This window comes from Squalius cephalus (assembly GCF_949319135.1).
Source record: "Squalius cephalus genome assembly, chromosome: 13".
NCBI lineage: Eukaryota > Metazoa > Chordata > Actinopteri > Cypriniformes > Leuciscidae > Squalius > Squalius cephalus.
In genome coordinates this window covers 27,270,710-27,294,912 of record NC_137134.1, presented here as the reverse complement: position 1 = coordinate 27,294,912, position 24,203 = coordinate 27,270,710, and the positions used below count along the sequence as shown (strand labels likewise).

Genomic DNA, 24,203 nt, shown 5'->3' with positions numbered 1-24,203 from the left:
GATTTATGTGCTGGAAGACTTTTTATGAGAACATAGGCTTACCACAGATGAGTCTTCTGACCAAATTGTAAATACCTTTTGAATGCTTATGGTTTAGGTCAGATTTGACTTTCTTCTCACTTTTCTCGTCTTATTACCGGTAAACTGTATGTGCTCTTCACACTCCAGACCAGTGGGTGGCGGCACTCTTTAAGTTGATTTCACAAACCGGCAAACACTGAAGAAGAGGAGATGAGCTCTGAACAACAGCTGATTCAAAACAAAAGATTTGCAAAGTATTTGAACCTTCACGAAGCGGTTTTTTAAACGATCACTATTTACAAGTGAAGAGATGGATTCAGACCAGCAGGAAGAACAGAAACCTGTAAAAATGGAGTTTATTGAAGATTACAGTGAGAACAGGAGTGATCCTGATCAAGATCTCCTCAGAGTGAAGCTTGAAGAGACTGAAGAACAGATAGGTTGGTGTTTATTTTTGATTCTTCATTAATGATGCTGTGAAACATTAAAGTTATAAAACTGTAGCAGTTCTTTAATGGTTAGCCAGTCAACATATCCATTCAATCATACAGGTATAAATTCTGATATAATTTACACGTCCTTAACTTTAAAAATCTGGATGAATTTCTTCTTCTGCAGAACACTAAATATGTTTTGTGTGTGTGTGTGTGGGAAAAAATCCCGAAAGGTGTGAAAGAGGTTAAATAAATATGCATCTGCTAAATGCTTTGAACAAGTATAAATAACACTTTTTTTTGTGCGAACATCATTGTACTATTCAATGAATGTCTTACTGCAAATGCAATATGGTGCACTGCACAATACAACAAAATGACAAAGCAAACCATTTCTGTTAAAAGTAAGATTTTTTTTCAGTCTTTCTTTGAACTCAAACTTTTACTTGTATGGTGTTAATAAGTGTTTAGGCTCGTTCACAACAAGAATGTTAAAGGTGGTATCAGCGATTTCAGGCCCAAACAATGATCACATTCATCTAATCTTTCCTAACGATCCGCTAGCTGCCCGCCCCATAAGCAGGCCGTCAAAAAAACGCGTCTCTGTAGGCAGCCTAGGCTCTGAGATCTGCACACAAAAACAAATGGTTTCACCACCACTCAACCAAAATAAATAGTGTTCCAACCAATCACCGACAGAGGTGGGTGTTGTGAGGTTTTGCGCTCGTGCACAGCTGCCTATGACGGTTAGGAAAGATAAGATGAATATGATCATTTATGTTTGGGCCTTTTTTGGGCCTGAAATCGCTGATACAACCTTTAACTAATAACTATTGTAACGACTGAGACAATCAGATACATAACTATTTGCTACATTTAACAAATAAGCTTTAAAGCTCACTTTTAGTAATTAAAAACATCCCCACAAAAGAGACAATCTTGAGAGCAGAAAAGGCCTCAGTCACCAAGGAGACTATCAGATAAGATTGTTATATTGCTGGGAAAAATGTTGTTGTGTGGTAAAAACAGAGGCCATAGGAAAGAGAAACAGACCTTAAAACAGACTTTCCTGCATTAATTTGTAAATGAACTGATCTATAAATGAACACACATTCCAGGACATTGTGTGTGATATTGTTAGCCTATGTCTTGTATAATGTATCTTGAATTTGTATTTATTTCACTTATGAGAGAACTACTAGTTCTCTTACGAGAGGTTCTCTCGTATTGCGTAAGTTGCTTGCGCTACGGGTAAAGTCATCTTTTCTCGAGATCTGATTTATTGTCAACGCCAGGGCCAGAGTGGGGCCACTTTTCAGCCCGGGAGTTTCAGGCCCAAGACTGGCCCACTTTTTCCATGGTGGAATTCCAAATTAGCACTTTTTCTAAATTGGATAAATTAAGCAACAGTTCAGCTCTTACTATTGTGTAGTTTGTATTAATAACAAATAATGTAAAGGTTAAATAATAATTCACTTAGACTTTCTAAGCAATTGCGACTTTATTTCACACAATTCTGACTTTATATTTCGCAATTCTGACTTTATAACGCGACTTTATATCACAATTCTGACTCTATAACTTGCGGTTCTAACTTTATAAGCAACTGCAACTTTATTTCACGCAGTTCTGACTTTATATCTTGCAATTCTGACTTTATAAGAAGCAATTGCGACTTTATTTCACACAATTCTGACTTTATATCTCGCAATTCTGACTTTATAACACACAATTGCGACTTTATATCACACAATTCTGACTATCTTGCAGTTCTGACTTTATAAGCAATTGCGACTTTATTTCATGCAGTTCTGACTTTATATCTTGCAATTCTGACTTTATAAGAAGCAATTGCGACTTTATTTCACACAATTCTGAATTTATATCTTGCAATTCTGACTTTATAACACACAATTGCGACTTTATATCACGCAATTCTGACTTTTTATCTCTCATTCTGACTTTATAACACGCAATTGTGACTTTATATCACGCAATTCTGACTTTATTTCTCGCAATTCTTACTTTATAACAAGCAATTGCGACTTTATTTTAGGGCTGTGCAAAAATATCGATACAGTTAACTATCGTGATAATTTTATTCACGATAGTGTATCGATATTCCAACCTCTACTATCGATACTTTAAAATAATGTAAAAGTTTTAACGGGTTTAAAATGATGTTAACATTTCATCAAATCCCTCTGTGTGTCAAACGACCTCCGCAGTTCCTGTAGATCGCTGACTCGCTATCTACAAAGCAGATGAACGTCAGATACATACGGCCAAGCGGGAGTGAGCATGGTGGAAATATGATCGCCTCCAGCTTGCAGAGCCAACTTGGTGCACTTTGGTGTGCGATATCACGATTTTTGATCATGGATGATTAAAATGTCTCCACGATCTGCTTTTGAAGAAATATCGTAGTTACAGTGCATTCTATCAGTCGCAGTTCTGGCGCCTCCGTCTCAACAACGCGACGTACATACACATCACACTTTAATGCAGAAATAGTTACACTCACTGGACACTGCCATTCACAAAAGTTCATTATTTGCATGTGCTTTAAAGCCTTGCCGGTTAAACATTTAATTCGCAAGCTGATGCGCTCTTTTAACATGCACTTTTCTGAGCGCGTACTCGCGAAGCTCACAGCAGGCACTAAAAGCCTGTCAGACAGCATCTGGATTCTGTTACATTTGAGTCTTATTGCGCTAATACTGTCAAATATGTACTCACAAGGTTTGCATAAACACAGTTGGTTATGTCTAAAGTGAAAGCAAACATTTGAAAGGGTATTGGGTGCGCGTCTTAAAGAGACAGTAGCCTAATAGTAAACATGCTGCCGTTTTACTGTCCTTAAAGGGATAGTTCACCAAAAATGAAAATTCTGTTATTTACTCTCTAATGTTGTTCTAAACCTGTATTAATTTATTTTCTTGTGCTAAACACAAAATAAGTTATTTTGATGAATGTTTATCCAGACAGTTGCTGTTCCCCACTGACTTCCATAGTATGAAAATATATTCTATGGAAGTCACAGGGGACTGCAACTCTTTGGATACACATTCATTAAAATAACTTTTATTTTCAACAGAGGAAATTTCAGTTTTATAAATTTTGTGGGATCTTCATTTTTAGTTAAAAGTGTTCAGTGACACAATATGCACTTCATACATTTCAGTGTGTTCACTGTTCAGTGCAATGCAAATAGCTTTGCTAATAAATTGGAATGGACGTTTTTATTTTTCTGCTGAGTTATTAATATGATGTGATACACATACCACACAGCAAGTTGTATTTTCAACTATTATTTAAAAAAATTTTTTTAAAGTATCGCAATATATCATGATATATCGTATCATGACACATGTATCGCGATATGTATCGTATCGTGAAGCCCTTGCCGATACCCAGCCCTACTTTATTACACGCAATTTTGACTTTATATCAATCAGAATTGCAAGATGTAAACTCGCAATTGTGAGATAAAAAGTCGCAATTATCTTTTAAAATGTTTTATTCTGTGGCGGAAACAAAGCTTCCATACCTCCTGGCCTCTTCCTCCCATCCATCCTCCCTGACGTCTACTGTTACGGTAGGGCCGGCCCAGCCATCGGTAGGTGCCGGCGGTGCCGCGGTAGCCTACCTGAGAAAACATTTTGGAAAAGACGGACTATGGACCCAACCAACTCTATAGGAGGGGAGGGGAGAACTCCCTCACATGGTACAACCCATGCATAGGCTGCGCGCTGCGGTGTCAGAATGCGAAACGTGTGTAGTCTATGTAACTAACGTGACATTGAAATGTGAAAAAAAAAAAAAAAAATTTCCTCGACCGGCCCAAAAGTGAAGCAGCCCACCGGGAATTCTCCCGATTATCCACTCCGGGCCTGGTCAACGCAGTGCGGCAGCCAGCAGACTATGGCAGGCTGTATAAGCGTGCTCATTGGCTGACTTGCGGCAACTGCTGCAGCCTATCGGTGAGCCCTGCGTGTGACGTTGCGCCCTCTACGCGTCACAGCCCGTCAGAATGGGTGTGGCTTAGCGTATATAAGGAAGGCCTCGACTGGCTGAACTCTGCTTTTTCATCTCTTCAGCGAAGCTCTCCGCATCGCTGGATCTTGAGAAGCCGCCGCCGTTGAATCGAGCGACCAGCAAGCTTAGGAAACGTCTGAGGAAGCCGGCCGCCTTCAGCCATCCGTGCCTGCTGAGCTATCCGGCGACAGTATCCTTTATCTGTTTTGTGTGTTCGCCGCTGCGACACACATTTTCTATCTAAAAGTTTTTGTAAAAATGCCTTGCTCTTCCTGTGCCTCGAGCCGCGCCCCGCTCAGCACCGGAGACCGCCATCTCATCTGCACTCTCTGCCTGGGCTGCGAGCATGCCGCTACCGCGCTCTCTACGGGCAGCTGCCCTGAGTGCGAGGAGCTTTCAATGTCGACCCTGCGGGCTCAACTTGAAGCCTTCCCTGATGAAGCTGTCACTCCGCCTGTCTCTGCTGGGCCGTGCAGAAAGAAGCGCCGCTCCCAGAGGCCACCGGAGTCTTATGTGGCGCTTAAGAGCTCGCCGGAACCCTTCCCTCGAGCCTCTCTCTCTCCTTCTCCGCCCCCCTCCCGGACGCGCAGCCACCAGCCCCCCGCCCGCGCTGCCACTGCTTCAGGGGATGAAGCGGCTGAAGTGGACAAGGACACCGCTGCTGACAGCTGCTCTATCCTGGCCTCTGACAGCGAGGATTGGTCCAGTTCTACATCCTACGTCCAGGAGTCCGGCCGTTCTCGGGCCTGGGTAGACGCGGAGCTTCTGCGCCTCCTCACTAAGGCCGTCGACCAACTTGGCCTCAAGTGGTCACTGCCCAAGGAGCCCGCGCCGAACAGACTCGACGGCTGCTTTCTTCACAGCCGCCGCCAAGCACCCGCGTCTAGGACTGCACCCTTCCTGCCGGAACTCCACTCTGAGCTCTCGAAATCGTGGAATGCACCATTCTCCGCGAGAGTACACTCTCATGTCTCCTCGGCGCTCTCACAGGTTGACGGCGCCGCCGAGAAGGGGTATACTTCCATCCCCCTGTGGAGGAAGCGATCGCAGTGCACCTTTGCCCGTCTTCTGGATGGCGCTCAAAGGCTGCCCTCCCGTCCAAAGCCTGCAGGACTACATCAGCCCTTGTTGGCCACGCTTTCTCCGCCGCCGCCTCAGCCTTGCATTCCATGGCAGTACTTCAGATCCTAAGCCGATCTCCTCCGTGTGTTGGATGAGAAAGGCCCGGATCCTGCCTCCATCACGGATTTGCGCAGCGCGACGGATCTCTCCCTTCGCGCTACTAAATCTTCTGCCCAGGCTCTTGGAAGGTGCATGTCCTCGCTGACCGTCACAGAAAGGCACCTCTGGTTGACACTCGCTGACATGAGGGAGTCTGAGCTGGCCATTTTTCTCAACGCCCCGCTCTCCCCCACCGGCCTCTTCAGCCCAGCGGTTAGTGGGATTGTAGACCGCTTCTCAGAGGTACAAAAGACCACGCAGACTATGAATCTGCTTCTGCCTCAACGCTCGAGCTCAGCCGCACACCGCCCTCGGGACCAGCCTGCACGAAGCTCCACCCAGCGTCCTGCTTAGCCTCCGCCTTCGCAGCGACGACAGGACGGCCGCCCTAGATCGCGCTCGTCCAGCCGCAACAGGCCGCCTCCCCCACGGGGACCCCGGCCTAAGATCACGCTGAAACCCGAGCCCGCGAAGTGCTCCTAGCCACTCAAAGGAGGAAAAGACAGTTAAGTCCCGCCGCGGCCGGACCACCATCAAAGCATTCCGCTCTGTCAGTCCCTGTTGCTATGGCTACTGCAGATATGTGCCCACGAGCCCGTGCCCACACTTACTCACTGTTCGCTCTGTCACACGGCCACTCTCTGCCGGTCACATCACAGATGTGTCATCATCACATCACAAAATGTTCCCCGTCCAAAGCCACCAGGACATCACGTATAAAACGGCTAGCCATCGCTGTCTGCAAGCCGGCGCATTCAGGCACCGAGTCTCCGCGCCTCCGAATCAGGTTCTCGAGCCCGCAGAATGCGGCGACCGGAACCCGGAGGCCATTCTGCCCCTAGCCACACATGCAAACGCATGGGAAGCTATTCCAGGTGTGTCAGAATGGGTGCTGAGCACAGTAAAGCAGGACTATTCGTTGCAGTTCGCTCGCCGTCCCCCGCGCTTTCTAGCCTGAACCGAGATGAGAGTGAATGGGGAAGTAGCACATCTACTTCGTGCAGAAATAGCGAAACTTCTGTGCAAAGGGGCTATAGAACCGGTACCGCCTTCTCTGAGCGAGTCAGGCTTTTACAGCCAATATTTCCTAGTGCCCAAGAAGAACGGAGCTCTCAGACCGATTCTAGATCTGAGGCATTTGAACAAAGCTCTTATGAAAAGACCGTTCAAAATGTTCACAACCAGACAGATCCTCGCTCAAATTCGCCCGGGAGACTGGTTTATTTCCCTCGATCTGAAAGACGCTTACTTTCAGATTCAGATAATACTCCGTCACAGGCCATTCTTGAGATTCGCCTTCGACGGTCAGGTATATTAATACACTGTCCTGCCGTTCGGCTTGTCTTTGGCACCCCGTACATTCACTAAGTGCATGGACACGGCTCTCGCTCGCCTGAGGAATCAGGAAATGCGGATTTTGAACTATCTGGACGATTGGCTGATTCTAGCACAGTCAGAGGAAGAACTTATTTCTCACAGAACAGTGCTTCTCGGCCATCTGGAAAGCCTGGGTCTCATGGTCAACTGGACCAAGAGCTCATTATGGCCCAGCTGTCGACACAGCGCGTGCGCTGTATTCAACGCGTCTTTCCAGAAAGGCAGCATTGCACCTCTGAAAACATTTCAGAGGATGCTGGGTTGCATGGCATCAGCTGCCGCAGTGCTTCAGCTGGGTCTATTGCATATGCGCCCGCTGCAGCGCTGGTTGAACGCCCGAGGGCAGAGCCTGGGCATCCGGCTGCATACAGATCAGAGTGACTCACAGCTGCGTTTCAGCACTGAGACCCTGGTTAGCGGCCGACTGGTACCAGCGGGGAGTGACAATGGGAGCCGTCTTGCACCAAAAAGTTATCTCGACGGACGCCTCCAACTTGGGTTGGGGCGCTCTTTTCGAGGGCAGCAGACCGGTCTTTGGCCTGTGGTCAGACCTGGAGAAAGCCTTCATATAAACTGTTTTGAGATGATAGCGGTCAAGAACGCGCTGAAGCGCTTCCTCCCTCACATACGGGGCCACCATGTTCTAGTCCGCTCGGACAATATGTCTGTGGTGTCCTATGTGAATCGCCAGGGCGGTGTCAGATCCAGGAACTAGAGACCTGCGCGGGACGCAATGTTCAGTCCCGCTCCCGCAGTGTTCAGTCCCGCTCCCGCAAAGATTTGTCATTTTTAGTCCCGCTCCCGCCCGCAAATGCCCGCAAGACGGCAGGCAGTATGGATGTTCACTTTCTGTCTCACGAAAGGTCTTGGGAAAAAAATGCGTGCGCACATAATTCCTTACCAATACTTGGTTACATATTTATTGGTAAGCCTGCATGTTCAACCATACAAAACATTAAATAGGCCTAGGCCTCAGTAACTAACGCCAACAAAGATAAACATTAATCGGCCAAAATTCCAATAGGCTTAATTATCGTGTAACATAAAAACAGCCTTAAGCATGGCCTACATAGGAACATTTGTCAAATAAATCATTCTTATCTAGCCTAGACTATAGACTATATCACAGGCCATTTAAACATTTAAAATGTGATCACAAAACACGAAACGGTCCCATATTACGAACAGCAAAATATTCACAATAGTAGGCTAACCAAAAACAAAAATATAAAATCTATTTGATTAGGTTATATATATATATATATATATATATATATATATATATATATATATATATATATATATGTATATATATATATAATTATACAGTATATTAGTTAATGTTCTGGTCACATAGGCTAGCCATGAACATTCGTAAAACATTGAGACTAAAAAACTATTTGGGCTTTGAGCCTCAGTGCAGATGTTAAACTGAAAATAGCCTAGGCCTACTTTTTAATAATAATAATATTAATAATAATAATTTGTAAAAAAAATTGCGGGAGTGCAGTGTATCATCCCTCCCGCCCGTACCCGCAAGTGCACCTCCATCATCCCGCACGCTCCTGCAATGACCTTTCAAAATTTGTCCCGCACCGCACTGTTTTGCGTCGCGACCCGCGGGTGCAGACCTTTACCAGGAACCTCTGTAAACTGACAGAACGCCTTCTTGTGTGGGCCCATCACTCGCTGTGGTCGCTGAGAGCCTCGCATGTTCTGGGCCTCAGGAATGTCGGCCCAGACAGGCTGTCCAGGGACAACATTCCCCCGGGAGAATGGTCCCTGCACCCTCAAACAGTCCAGTTACTGTGGCGCCTCTTCGGCAAAGCGGAAGTAGACCTTTTTGCGTTGAAAGACAATTGCCTGAGATTTCTCTCGAAAAGCCAGGACGCGCTGGCCCAAATCTGGCCCAGCCGCAAGTCAGCCAATGAGCATGCTTATACAGCCTGCCATAGTCTGCTGGCTGCTGCACTGCATTGACAATAAACACAAAATTAAGGATAATTTTTTGGCTTCAGATCTCGAGAAAAGATGACTTTACCCACAGTGTAAGCAACTTATGCAATACTCGTTCCCTCTTCTAGAGAGAACCGAGGTTACGTTAGGTAACTTGAGTACGTTAATGTAACCCCACCGTGGGTGATATGGCAAAAATATCTTATTTGTTTAAAGAAAATCACTATTTAATCACGATTTAATGCATATTGTTTTGACTATTTTGCAAGTGACTGAGCATTAAAGCATAACTAATGTCCTTATTTTAAAAACAAAGCCTTGCAAGTTTACAAAATATAAAATATTAACATAATATAATACTTTTTTTGTTATTAAAAAAAGCGCTAAAGTATGAAGGGAGAGGAAGATAAATTCAGTGAGGTTGTCAAAAATAGTCATTCAACAATAAATTATTGGTACTATTATTGTTCTTCTCATTAAATAAAATATTGATACAGATTATTACACTATAGCATTATATTCAGGGCTCGCCAATAAGGACTGCCTGACGGCCCTGGGCCAGCAAGAACAAATGGCAAGGCCCATGTCTAACCACACTTGAGACAGAGTCGTAAATCCTACCAGCTATTAATTAATTATAACAAGTTTTGATTAATATTTATTTTGAGCTAATTGGTTACACTACCTTAGAGCAAATGTTAATTTTTTTTTACATTTTAACTTTCATTTTAGACCCGATGGAAGAGATTAAGGACAGTGAAGAACTGGATGAAGCGGAGGAGGAACATCGTGTCAAAACTGAAGAAAAATCTTTGAGCTCACAGACCGTAAGTAAACTTGTAGTGAGAAGAGCCATCAAAAATTTCACTTGCTTTCAGTGTGGAAAAATATTCCCACACAAGCAAAGTCTTGAAAATCACATGACAGTTCATAGCAGAGAGAAGCCTTTCACATGTGATCAGTGTGGGAAGAGTTTCCCTTACAAACAAATTCTTAAATTTCACATGATAGTTCATAGTGAAGAGAAGCCACACACATGTGATCAGTGTGGGAAGAGTTTTACACAAAAAGAAACCCTTAAGAGACACATGAAAGTCCACACCGGAGAGAAGCCGCACACATGTGATCAGTGTGGGAAGAGTTTCGCACTTAAAGGAGGCCTTAATCGTCACATAAAAATCCACACTAGAGAGAAGCCATTCACATGTGATCAGTGTGGGAAGAGTTACACAGTTAAAGGAGCCCTTAATGATCACCTAAAAATCCACACTGGAGAGAAGCCGCACACATGTGATCAGTGTGGGAAGAGTTTTACACAAAAAGAAACCCTTAAGAGACACATGAAAATCCACACTGGAGAGAAGCCGCACACATGTGATCAGTGTGGGAAGAGTTTCGCAATTAAAGGAGCCCTTAATCGTCACGTGAAAATCCACAATAGAGAGAAGCCATTCACATGTGATCAGTGTGGGAAGAGTTACACAGTTAAAAGAGCCCTTAATGATCACCTAAAAATCCACACTGGAGAGAAGCCGCACACATGTGATCAGTGTGGGAAGAGTTTTACACAAAAAGAAACCCTTAAGAGACACATGAAAATCCACACCGGAGAGAAGCCGCACACATGTGATCAGTGCGGGACAAGTTTTGGCCTAAAATATCTCCTAAAGAAACACATGAAAATCCACACTGGAGAGAAGCCGCACACATGTGATCAGTGTGGGAAGAGTTTTTCACAAAAAGGAACCCTTAAAGATCACCTGAAAATCCACAATGGAGAAATGCCGCACATATGTGATCTGTGTGGGAAGAGTTTTTCACAAAGATACCTTAAGATTCACATGAAAATACACACCGGAGAGAAGCCGCACTCATGTGAGCAATGCGGGAAAAGTTTTGCCCTAAAATATCTCCTAAAGAGACACAAGAAAATCCACACTGGAGTGAAGCCTCACGTGTGTTATTTGTGTGGAAAGGGATTTTTATGGGTGAGTGGTTTAAAATTTCACCAGAAAAGACACAGTGGTGGGAAGAAGTATGTGTGCTATGTTTGTGGAAAAAACTATTGTACAGAGGGTGAACTGAAGCGGCACCAGAAGAGAAGCTGCACACAAAAAAGACTCCTTAAAGATCACATGAAAATCCACACTGGAGAGAAGCCGCACACATGCTATCAGTGCAGGAAGAGTTTCAGAAGTGTTCGAGCTTTGAAATTACATCTGTGTTCTCATTCTGGAGAAAGAAAGACTCACAAGAAAGTTCATACAAAGGGGAAGTTTTACACGTGTTCTGCTTGTGAAAAATGTTTTACACGACTGAGCGCTTTTAAAGTACACCAGAAAACGCATACCAGTTCTAAATCAAATAAAAAGACATTTTTTCAATAATAAAGACATTTGTGAAACAAATGTGAAAAAAAATAAATTGGCTTCCCTACTCAAAAGTTGTGGATCTATGGTTGTGGATCTATAAAACAGGAACTATGATTTCAGACATTATTAGTTCAAACGTAACACAATGTTATGGCGATCTGAACCATTTTCCGTTCTTCATCATTTCCACAAGGGAGATGTGGCGCAAAGGATTTGACGCATGAATCCATAACATGTCTTGTAAAACTTTACTTTTTCTTTGTCTTGTGACATTTCAGAAATCAAACTCAAAAACTATTTTGCACCTTTTCACATTTCAAAAACATGAATTCTTTTCCTTCCTTCTTCCTTATTATTCTTCAGAATTATTACGCATACGAAACCCATTTAAAACTAGTCAAAATCACGTGATAAAATACAAATAACGCATAATACACATTATGGCTCTAACACAATTTCAGGCAGTAAGAGTGGTTGAAAATAGAAAATCCAAGACACTCTTTTTTTAGGTAACAGATATTGTTTTATTTAAGGTAACAGATATTGTTTTGGCTTTATAGCAGAGTTAAGTTATTTTCCATCTAAAGTTAGTTTTGATTGATTTGCTTCCGTCGCAACGATCATTTGTTATTAAATTAGGGGCCGACACCATTCCCTCTACACAGACTTTAAACGCGAACCTGTGAGAAACGCTGATGGCGTTCACATGCGCATTTAGAATGGGTTCTATAGTTTTGTGCGATTATAGGATTGTCAATGCAACCCTGTTCTCTCACTCTTCACACACTGATAGCAACAATGCAGGAGAAATGCCAGCACAGGCATCCAGTATCCGTAGTTTCAGGTGCTGCACATCTCGTATCTTCACACCATAGACAATTGCACCACCACATTATGGGTGCCAGGTCCGAGCATTCCTAGATGAACAGTTTCCTGGAAAGTGGATTGGTCGTCGTGGGCCAGTTGAATGGCCCCCAAGGTCTCCCGATCTGACCCCCTTAGACTTTTATCTTTGGGGTCATCTGAAGGCAATTGTCTATGGTATGAAGATACGAGATGTGCAGCACCTGAAACTACGGATACTGGATGCCTGTGCTGGCATTTCTCCTGCGGTGTTGCTATCAGTGTGTGAAGAGTGGGAGAACAGGGTTGCATTGACAATCCAACACAATGGGCAGCACATTGAACACATTTTATAAGTGGTCAGAAACTTATAACAAATAACTCATGAACGAATAAAGTTACATTGAAACCAAGCACACCATTGTTTTTCTTGTGACATTACCAATAAGTTTGATGTGTCACATGGCCCTCTTCCTATTGAAAAAACAAAAGTTGTATCCAAGATGGCCGACTTCTAAATGGCCACCATGGTCACCACCCATCTTGAGGAGTTTGCCCCCTCACATATACTAATGTGCCACAAACAGGACTTTAATATCACCAACCATTCCCATGTTATTACGGTGTATCCATATAAATGGCCCACCCTGTATATACAGAAAAATGATCACAAAGAAGGACTGAAATCTATTTCTTCATTCAACCCAGGGTACACTGTGGCCTGTAAATCATATATAAAATGTTTCTCTCTGTAAAAGTAATTTTGATCGATCACCTCCCCAAATATTCTTATTAATCATTTCTAAACCCTCAACCATTAGGCCTTCTGGATTACTATTGTGCACATTTTGGGAGTGTTTTGCCATAGGATAATCCAAATTATCTTTTCTAATGGCATTCTTATGCTCCGATACTCATACCAATGCTCCATTTCTTGGTCCGACCTATATGGAAGCATCCACATTTATATGATAACCTGTATACCACAAAAGTAGTATTGCAATGAATTAATGCTTTTATGTTGTACATGTTATTTGTCTTGAAATTACAGAATTGTCTGCATTTTTTTTTATATTAGAACATTGATTGGATGTTCACTGGGATTCTAGGATGTTGACATATGCTCCTGTTTTGAAATCCACCCAGTATCCTTTTAATTTATCTCTTGTGTTGTCTATTGGATTGGATAGCAGCCGTTGATAGCAGTCTTGATGTTCAGTTGTTGTGAGGCTTCTTCAACATATTTGTCTTTGTCCATTACCACAATCGCTTCCCCTTTGTCTGCAGGTTTTATGATTATAGACTCATTCTTGGCCAAATGATCTATTGCCAGTTTTTGGGATTTAATCAAGTTCTCCCTAATTCTTTGATTTGATGATAGGAACAGTCTCTCAATTTCAAAGTCCACCTTTTTTGTAAAAGCAGTCCCATTCGAAATTGGAGGCATAAAGTATGATTTTGGTCTAAAGGGATATCTTTGTCCTTGACTGTTTTCTGCCTCTCCTTGTTTTCTTTTTTTTATGTTGGATTTTATGTGTTTGGGTCTTTCGTCCAAAAAAATTAGACGTGGTAGAAGCAGCTGGTGAAGACATATTAGAAGTTATTGGTAGTAAAATTGAAGGACACAGATCTCAACTTGTAGACTCTGTCATCTTTGAAATCGTTTTCATCTCTCTTCAGTTTCTTAATTGTTTGTTGTATGACCAAAGCTGTAAGTTTCTCAAGATCCTGTTTCAATTTATTTTCAAATGGCAATTTTATGTCATCATTACTCATCCCATAGATTTGTACTTTTATCTCATTGAGTTTTTCTTGTACCACTTTTTTTCCTTTCTTACTATGTTCAATGATTAGCAGAATCAGATCTAATGAACTTTTGTTTAAAATGGCTTCCCATTTCAATCTAAACTCAATGTCTTTGGTGCCAAAATGGGACACGTTTTTGGGTCAATGGCCTACATTTTCTGTCCGATTGCATTTTTTCAGGCAAAAATGGGTTTAAATGCATAAAAAGATACTGTATATTTGTAGTACCTCTCCCATGTATGTACTCACTTTAACTTTTCAAAAACCTTTACTTATTTTATATATGTTTTTTTGTTATTTAAAGTGTCAAAACATCATGTGGTGCGACCGTCCAGCCATAACTTTGAAAACGTCTTTGAAATTACTCTGAATTTATTCAAATTTATTTTCTGCACTATTTGGCATGATTTCCAAAATGTTTTGTAATCCTTTAAAAAAATTCAAAGCATTTGTATTTATATTTCCATCATAATATACAAACAAACTTTGTCCGATGATGTCCATTTTATGAAATATCATGTGGTGCGACCATCAAGGAACTACCATTTTGGGATTTATATGTTGAAAACTATTCAAACACAGGAAGTTACCTCATAAACCAATTTATCAAGGACCCATGGAAGCAGCAAGCAGGATTGTAATTCTCTCAAATTGGAAAAAAAAATAAACCTTTGTAATGGTTGGTATGTAGTTACCAAATTTGGATGCCATGTGGTATGACCTCAAAAAAATAATAATATTAAAGTTATTTCTACAAATATATATTTTTATTATAAATTTCATAGTGACCTTTTTTGGCAAGCTAGCTCGTTTTGTTTAGGTGGCCAATTCTATGTAAATTTTGACTGAATTTGAAAATATCATGTGGTGCGACCAAATATCATGTGGTGCGAGCACTGCAGACTGTTTTCCATGATAGATATATGTCCTAGATTGGCAGTTTTATGATTTTATATTCAATTGACGGTTTATATAAAAACAGTACTTTACTTTGGTATAATTTGGAATTGATTTTTATGCAATTTGGGATATTTTTTATATATTTCAGACAGTTTGTGTTTACTCTTTGTACAATATGAGAAAAATGCAACAAAAAAATTAGAGCATGTAATTTCAGTTTAGTAATAATGCATTTATTAGTAGTGTATTTATTATTGCCTATTTATTTATTTAAAACTATTTTAATCTATTTTACCAGATGCCACTGCCAAGCGAAAAAATTCTGACCCTGCAACAAGAGCAGAGTACCTTGATAGGAGAAGAGTGAAATATTATTACAGTTTAAAATATCTGTTTTCTATGTGAATATGTAGTAAACTGTAATTTATTCCTGTGATCAAAGATGAATTTTCAGCATCATTACTCTAGTCTTCAGTGTCACATGATCCTTCAGAAATCATTCTAATATGTAACCCTGGACCACAAAACCACTCAATGGGTCAATGTCACATGGGTCAATTTTTTAAAATTGAGATTTATACATCATATGGAAGCTGAATAAATAAGCTTTCCATTGATGTATGGTTTGTTAGGATAGGACAATATTTGGCTGAGATACAACTATTGAAAATCTGGAATCTGAGGGTGCAAAAAAATCTAAACATTGAGAAAATCTCCTTTAAAGTTGTTCATTTATGTTTGCGATATTGCTGCATTCACTCACATAAATAAATGTTTATAAATTTATGGTAGGACATTTACAAAATATAAAACATGATCTTTATTTAATATCCTAATGATTTTTGGAATAAAAGATAAATAGATAATTTTGACCCATACAATGTATTGTTGGCTATTGCCACAAATACCCTGTGCGACTGGTGACTGGTTTTGTGATCCAGAGTCACTAATGATTTGCTGCTCAAGAAACATTTCTGATTATTATCAATGTTCATATTTTTGTGGAAACTGTGATTCATTTTATATGTCAGGATTATTTGATGAATAAAAAGTTCAAAAGAACAGCATTTATTTGAAATAGAATCTTTCGTAACATTATAGCCTGCGCCTGAATGTGACACTGAATGTGTCTTTAATTAATAAAACTATTAATTACTTAAAAAAAAAATTATTGACCCCAAATGTTACCTGTATACAATACTTTTATGAAATAATTTATATCTATAACATTATTATTTGTTAGAAAGGAATTCTAAGTCACGTTAAATTAAATGGTGCACTTGTGTTTGTGATGTGATTTTTATAAAAAAAATGTTTATAAAATGTTTATATTTAGGAATTTTGTATAAAATCTGGTTTAAATCTTATTTTTTTGTAAAAAAAAAAAATGTGTTGTTCATTGATCTCTTTAAATAGATTTTTAACTATATAAGGTCTTCGTTATTTAGGCTATTTTTACATTTGATGCCAGGGGCATTAATAAATTAATTATCAGCTCGCTATTAATGTTAGCCTATCTGTAGAATCTGCGATTGTGGTTCTTATGTTGGCCAATCAAAACATAACAAACTCTTACACATAATCAACCGAGTATTTTTATGGAGTAAAATTACAATTGTTGGTTTATAATTAATAAATGTAAAATAAAAGCAAAGCCACCAATATTTTGTTTTTTTCTGGCATCCCATTCTCGCGGTAAGTCCTTTCGCGCTCAATGCTATATCTTGTCTTTGCACGGTAGGTTCTGGTACATAAATTACATCATTTAGATAAAGATTTTCAGATTCTGGAATCATTGTACGTTTTTGTGCATCATGTTCACACGTCTATCAGGGTTGTTGAGATATATATATATATATATATATATATATATATATATATGTGTATATATATATATATATATATATATATATATATATATATATAATTTATTTTATTTTATTTTATTTTTTATTAAGAATAAAAGCCATACCTAAAACCGATTGACGGGTGCTAATGCTAATGGTACTATGGTAAGTTACCAATAGGCCTACGTCCATTAGCATGTTAGCTAATACTTTATGATTTGGGGTTTATCAGATACTTTATGACCTGGGATTTGTGTTAGACTGCCATAATAGATTAAATAATGGATGGTTTACTTTTTATTATTTACATAGAATATCGACTTGGTCTATGTCCATGCACAGACATATATAATTTCTACAAGTGTATGTATATGTACATTTGTTATACATAATATGTGACTTATATGTGCTTATATGGTATTTGCATTAATACACATACTGTAATGATAAGTAAAAAAAAACTAGTTTGAATGAATTTTCATTTGAAGTATTTCTTTCACATGATCTACATTCTGTCATGCATTCCAAAAAAATATTATCTAATTATTGTCTAATTTTCTGTCCACACCACGACACCTTCTACTATACAGTATTCTGTAGCTTCCAAACAGAAACCTCAGGTAGAAAACTCCAATTGTAGCAGTTGCCTGCACTTGCTTTGTTTGCATTGTATTTTAATTTTTTTCTTTCTTTTAGAGCAAAATGACAAAACCAAAACAGAAACCATGTCCCCACTGCCAGGCACTCAACAATGCCAGCTCCAAAACATGTAAAACATGTTTTGCTAGTTTAACCCTCAGACAGAGAGTTAAAAACAAACAAAAGTATATCGAGGAGAGTGCATGGAAGTCCAACACAAAAAAACACAGAAATGCTGCTCGTGTGGTGGATTCTGCCCGCATTGCTGTAAGTCTTGTTCTGCAAATGTAGTATCAGTATATATTATATTCTGTTTATAGTAGCCTATACTGTACTGTACTGAAATGAATGAGGTAAATACAAAATTATACAGATAACATATTATTCACTGGGTATAGGTGAAGTATTCTCATATTTATAATTCTTATAATATAAGCAAACGTATATATAACTATGAATAATTAAATAGTAAAAATCTGTTATTTAAAAAGAAATGTTAAAAAGATATATATATATGTATATATAATTATAATAATACTTTGTTACATTTCTATAGCGCTTTTCTGGGTACTCAAAGCGCACTATTACACTATATATATATAAATATATTCTTGTAGCAACTCATAATGGTAATAAAATGTTAATACTGTAATCATTTTCTCAAAACGTAATAAAATCTTGAGCTCATAATGTAATAACAATTTTTACATTTTGAGAAATGTATTACATTAGAAACTTAAAAAAACATATCATATTTTCATTACTGTAATAGCTTTTAAAGGGTTAGTTCACCCAAAAATTAAAATTCTGTCAGTAATTACTCACCCTCATGTTGTTCCAACCGCGTAAGACCTTCGTTCATCTTCGGAACACAAATTAAGATATTTTTGATGAAATCTGAGCCATGTTTCACTCCTCCATAGGCTTCCAGTGTGACCGAAACTTGCTGGCCCAGAAAAGTTATTAAAGAGATCGTTAATATAGTCCAAGTGACTCCAGTGGCTCAATCTTAAGTATATCAAGCGACGAGAATACTTTTTGTGCGCAAAAACAAACAAAAATAACGACTTTATTCCACTATTCATTTCCTTCTCTCTGGATGTCTAGTTGGTTCGCGTAGTGTTTTTGCGCAGCGCGTCTGTGTTACACGTCACCACGTAGGCTCACTATTGGCCGACGCCGGTCATGTGTGTGTTGCGTGATGACGTGCAACACAGACGCGCAGCGCAAAAACACTACGAGGCCCAGAGAGAAGGAAATGAAAAGTGGAATAAAGTCGTTATTTTTGTTTGTTTTTGCGCACAAAAAGTATTCTCGTCGCATGATAAACTTAATGTAGTGCCACTGTAGTTACTTGGACTATTTTAACGATGTTTTAATAACTATTCTGGGCCGGTGAGTTTCGGTCACACTGGAAGCCTATGGAGGAGTCAAAATTCTGTCAGATTTCATCAAAAATATCTTAATTTGTGTTCCGAAGATGAACGAAAGACTTACATGGTTGGAACAACATGAGGGTGAGTAATTACTGACAGAATTTTCATTTTTGGGTGAACTAACCCTTTAAAACAAAAATATTAGTATTCCCTTACAATACATTGAAAAAATGTAAAAATCAAAAAATCAAAATCCAGTCTTAAAGGTATTGTAGGTAGGATTTTTCTAAAAAAAACAACAACATTCCAAACTTGTTTAAACTGTCTTTATATACCAATACATAATTAAAATGTAAGTACTCTGAAAAAGAGAGTATAATAATCGAGTGACTGTAGACCTTTTAATCTGCAATAAACACAGATCATTATTTCCATTCACTCCCACCCCCTCCCTTCTGAGCTCCTTCCAAAGCCACGCCCCCAAAACACATGAACGCGCGACGCCAAACGCTCAGGCTCAGCTGGAAGACGCATTTATTTACCTGAGACGAGTAGAGAGGAGCACAGTACATACAGTGACATCATGTCAGAATCACATGTAATAAAATACCTAACTTTATCACTATGAATATAAACAAATAAGATTTCTTTTAGTACTCACCATCAAGCTAGCATATCGATACTGGTAAAGTTTGATTCGGTAACGAGCTATATTTATAAGGCAAAGCTAAAAACAGGTTGCATTGATACACGTTTTTCCATTACCATCAGTTACACTGTGATGAAGGTGAATTTCGTGTAAGATTCATAACATATATGGTGTTTTGCACGAAAGAGTTTCCATAATGAAAACATTGTTGACTCTAATGAAGACTAACGTACACTCCGGAGACAAGTACCGCATCGTCGGTTCGAGGACAGGTCCGGGGTCGAGGGCGAAGCAGAGGAGGTCGTTCAAGAGTGCGTGCAGGGTCCGAGGAAGTAGTTTTTGCCTTTTTTGCCTTCGCTGACTGCATATGCAGGTGCTTTGAATTTTGAATGCTTTCTCTGCCATCATTTTACTCTTCGTAGGTTCCGCGCCTCTCAAATCAAACGGGTGCACGCACATATGGGCAGATCTAGCAACAGGGGTGGTAGCCATTGGTTGCGAGAGTGAGTGACAGTCGCCAAAACCAATCAATTGTTTCGTCCCGAATGGAAATAATGAGCTGTGTTTATTGCAGATTAAAAGGTCTACAGTCACTCGATTTTTATTCTCTCTTTTTCAGAGCACTTACATTTTAATTATGTATTGGTATATAAAGACAGTTTAAACAAATTTGAAAAAAAGTTTTTAATAAAAATCCTACCTACCCTACCTTTAAACTACCTGCAAAATGCTACATTTAAATATTCATGCAATTAATATTACATATATATTAATTTAACAAAAAAACATCGGTATTCTGTTTTAAAAGCTATTACAGTAATGAAAATATGATATGTTTTGGTAAGTTTCTAATGTAATACATTTCTCAAAATGTAAAAATTGTTATTACATTATGAGCTCAAGATTTTATTACGTTTTGAGAAAATTATTACATCATGAATATTTTATTTCAATAATAATGTAATACTTATTTCATTAGGTACAGTTTTTACATTATGTGCAGTTATTACTTTATGAGTTGCTACATTTCTCAATTAAACATTTAGACATAGACATCTTTCTTTTTTACTTTGATAATCCAGTTGATTTGCAACAGAATTGTCTGGTAAGTCCCTGCTTACCATTATGAAAACATCGATACTTATCGACTGTCTGTGCATTTGTTTCACAGGTTAAGAAATTGGAGGTACTTGGCTATAAGCCAATTCTCTTCATTTCTAAAGAGAAAAGAAATGGGTTTGTGGCTGAAGTCATCACTTCAATGGGTCCATTTGCAGTTGGACCACTTCAAGCCATCTTTGAAAGGATGACTAGCCTTTATGAAATATGTATTAAAAGTAAGTATTTCGTATGATCTACACATGCAATATTCAAAGAAATATTTTCAAAATTTCTTTCAAAAAATTCTCATAGATTACCTGAGGCTTCAAAACAACACCAGTACTGCTGAAACTGTCTGCCAGCACCCGACTTCCTCCCTTCCTCCTTCATCTTCTTCCTCTAGCCTTCCTCATTCTTCCTCCTCTTTTGACACCCTTCCTCCTCCATCTTCTTCCTCTAGCCTTCCTCCTCCTTCCTCCTCTTTTGACACCCTTCCTCCTCCATCTTCTTCCTCTAGCCTTCCTCATTCTTCCTCCTCTTTTGACACCCTTCCTCCTCCATCTTCTTCCTCTAGCCTTCCTCCTCCTTCCTCCTCTTTTGACACCCTTCCTCCTCCATCTTCTTCCTCTAGCCTTCCTCATTCTTCCTCCTCTTTTGACACCCTTCCTCCTCCATCTTCTTCCTCTAGCCTTCCTCATTCTTCCTCCTCTTTTGACACCCTTCCTCCTCCATCTTCTTCCTCTAGCCTTCCTCCTTCTTCCTCCTCTTTTGACACCCTTCCTCCTCCATCTTCTTCCTCTAGCCTTCCTCATTCTTCCTCCTCTTTTGACACCCTTCCTCCTCCATCCTCTTCCTCTAGCCTTCCTCCTTCTTCCTCCTCTTTTGACACCCTTTCTCCTCCATCTTCTTCCACTACCCTTCCTCCTTCTTCCTCCTCTTTTGACACCCTTTCTCATCCATCTTGTTCCACTAGCCTTCCTCCTTCTTCCTCCTCTTTTGACACCCTTCCTCCTCCATCCTCTTCCTCTAGCCTTCCTCCTTCTTCCTCCTCTTTTGACACCCTTTCTCATCCATCTTGTTCCACTAGCCTTCCTCCTTCTTCCTCCTCTTTTGACACCCTTCCTCCTCCATCTTCTTCCTCTAGCCTTCCTCATTCTTCCTCCTCTTTTGACACCCTTCCTCCTCCATCTTCTTCCTCTAGCCTTCCTCCTTCTTCCTCCTCTTTTGACACCCTTTCTCATCCATCTTGTTCCACTAGCCTTCCTCCTTCTTCCTCCTCTTTTGACACCCTTTCTCATCCATCTTGTTCCACTAGCCTTCCTCCTCCTTCCTCCTCTTTTGATACCCTTCCTCCTCCATCTTCTTCTTTCAGCCTTCCTCCTTCTTCCTCCTCTTTGTACACCCTTCCTCCTCCTCCTCCATCTTCTTCTTTCAGCGTTCCTCATTCTTCCTCGTCTTTTGATACCCTTCTTCCTTCTCCATCTTCGTCCTCCAACCTTCCTCCTCCCACGACCTCTTACATCAACCTTCTTCCTCCTACCTCTTCTTTCCCCACTCCTCCTCCTACACCATTTCCCCTCACCCCTACCTCCTCTTGCATCACCCCTCCTTTCTATGATTCACATCTTCCATCTACAAACTCTTCTTTCCACTGCCAGAACAGTCATGCTGCCCCATCTAAGCCCAAAGATGCAGGTGATTTATTTATTTATTATTATTTCAGGCAAAAACATGCAATAAGTTTTATTTAAGCTTGAACAAAAGTTCTATTCCCAATTTTAGTGCCAATGCCAGCATTTTAATCCAGATTTAGTTCTGACTGTGTGTGTGTGTGTGTGTGTGTGTGTGTGTGTGTGTGTTTACAGACAATTCATCCACAATAATTCCAAGGACAGGAGGCAAACAAAGAAAATGGATGTATAAAGAAGCAGGTATTGTGTATTTGCATTTTTAATGAAAACTGACTAACTACTGTACAAAGTAGAACACAAGTTTCTTATTTCAATATCATTTTTTTTAAGTCGCAAAATATTGTTAAATTCCATAACTAATCATAGATAATGTCTATGATGCTGAATATGTGTATGCAACTGATTGTGCATAAACTGGAATAATCCCCTTCAATGTTTAAACTTACTTCTTGATTGTAATACAGTGGTTAAATGCGTACATTCGTCAAACTATTCCCGTGTGCATGGTTGCTGTTTTAATTAAATGCTTTTAAATAATACCGAATGAGTTCTAAACAAATTTCAAGTATTCTGTTAATGGAACTGTGGCGAGCAGGACGAGGTCGAGGGATGTGAGAGACCGGTGCGTCGCGCACGTGTCGCTCATCAGTAATCACGCCACCGGTCTCGTGCCGTCCTCTCACGTCCCTAGACCTCGTCCTGCTCGCCACAGGAACTTATATGTAGTGACCATACAAAATAAGCAGCTCCTAATGAATGCAAGTGACAAAATAAAATATTTGCCATTATGCAAATGTAAAATCATGCCATCCATGAGTGTTTCCATAATGTGCACTATTACCAAACCACACAACCAATTCAAAGCAAATTGTACTTCAGATGGTCTAATTTCAGTTCATTTTTAGGGTTTCAGGTGGCCAGGCCATTGCAAGGATTTATGCATTCTATTTATTAAGAATTGCTTAACGAACTGTTGATATGTCATGAGTGTAAACATTTGCTGATTATATATTATATCCTTTTATATTTTTCTGTTGTAGAATGCCAAGTACATACCAGATTAAAAACATTTCCATATGACAAGATCATAAGGAACAGGATGTCAAAGGAAGTAAGATTGAACTCATTTTGAAAATGTTTGTCAGAAATGTATTCGTTAGTAAAAGATAAAAGATTGAAACGTAAGATTTTTTTTTAAAATAATGTACATTTATTTAAAATGAGAACGAATCTATGGCCTAATAAGGGCATGGTACAGGCACGTTTATTTGTATTATGTGTTTATGTGTATTTTTAGCATGATGTTTAGTGTGTGTGTGTGTGTGTGTGTGTGTTGTTGCTTATGTTTCTTAAAGGGTGTCAAAGAGGTCAAAGTGAGATGGAAGCCGTGTTCAGGATGGTATGTATCACATATAACCTGTATAAGGGTGCACTACGGTAATAATAGAAATGAGGTAAAAATCTAGGATATTTGTTTTTACATGTATTATAATAAACTTTTACTTATTCATTTTGATTGCCTAATACATCTTTCTTGCTTACATTTTTGTCTTTAAATGTCTTAACTGAATGCAAAAATATTTTTGCCCTTAAAACAGTCAATCTATTTTCAATAGTTACATGTCATAGCCTGTTCTGTAAATTTGTATATGATTTATTTATTTTTTTACTGATTTGCAGTGGGATGAAATGGACAGACACCTGGGAGCCCTACAATCCTTTCTTCCATGAATAAAGTTTAGTTTAAAGTTTATGTACCTGTTCTTGGTTCAGTTACTGTTTTAGTTTGCTGTTCTTGTTTTCTTATCTATATTTATTGCATGTAACTGTTTCTTTGCTGTTTTGTAATTACTCTAATAATCAATTGATTACTTGTCACTTTTTTACAAATCACTTTTACCGTAATTAATGTTGAATGAATGATCAAACATT

General features: G+C 39.4%; 2 protein-coding genes across 2 annotated transcripts in view; one reads left to right on the top strand and one right to left on the bottom strand.

Moving 5' to 3' along the window:
* Positions 1-24,203, bottom strand: part of LOC307169809 (uncharacterized protein) — a 294,785-nt gene that overhangs the window by 126,574 nt on the left and 144,008 nt on the right. The window lies entirely within an intron of this gene.
* Positions 210-24,203, top strand: LOC307169811 (uncharacterized protein). The gene is made up of 9 exons (XM_079890629.1): positions 210-461; positions 9,780-9,874; positions 17,512-17,721; positions 20,651-20,816; positions 20,893-22,275; positions 22,446-22,511; positions 23,312-23,382; positions 23,627-23,670; positions 23,952-24,203. The coding sequence occupies exons 1-9, from the start codon at positions 332-334 to the stop codon at positions 24,004-24,006; spliced, it is 2,220 nt and encodes a 739-aa protein (XP_079746755.1). The 5' UTR covers positions 210-331; the 3' UTR covers positions 24,007-24,203.

Bases quoted from the DNA above. Each gene is read 5' to 3' on its own strand.
- LOC307169811 (XM_079890629.1), top strand. From the start codon at position 332: ATGGATTCAGACCAGCAGGAAGAACAGAAACCTGTAAAAATGGAGTTT. The intron at 20,817-20,892 runs GTAAGTATTTCG...AAATTCTCATAG, and splicing joins TTATGAAATATGTATTAAAA to ATTACCTGAGGCTTCAAAAC. The intron at 22,512-23,311 runs GTATTGTGTATT...TTTCTGTTGTAG, and splicing joins ATGGATGTATAAAGAAGCAG to AATGCCAAGTACATACCAGA.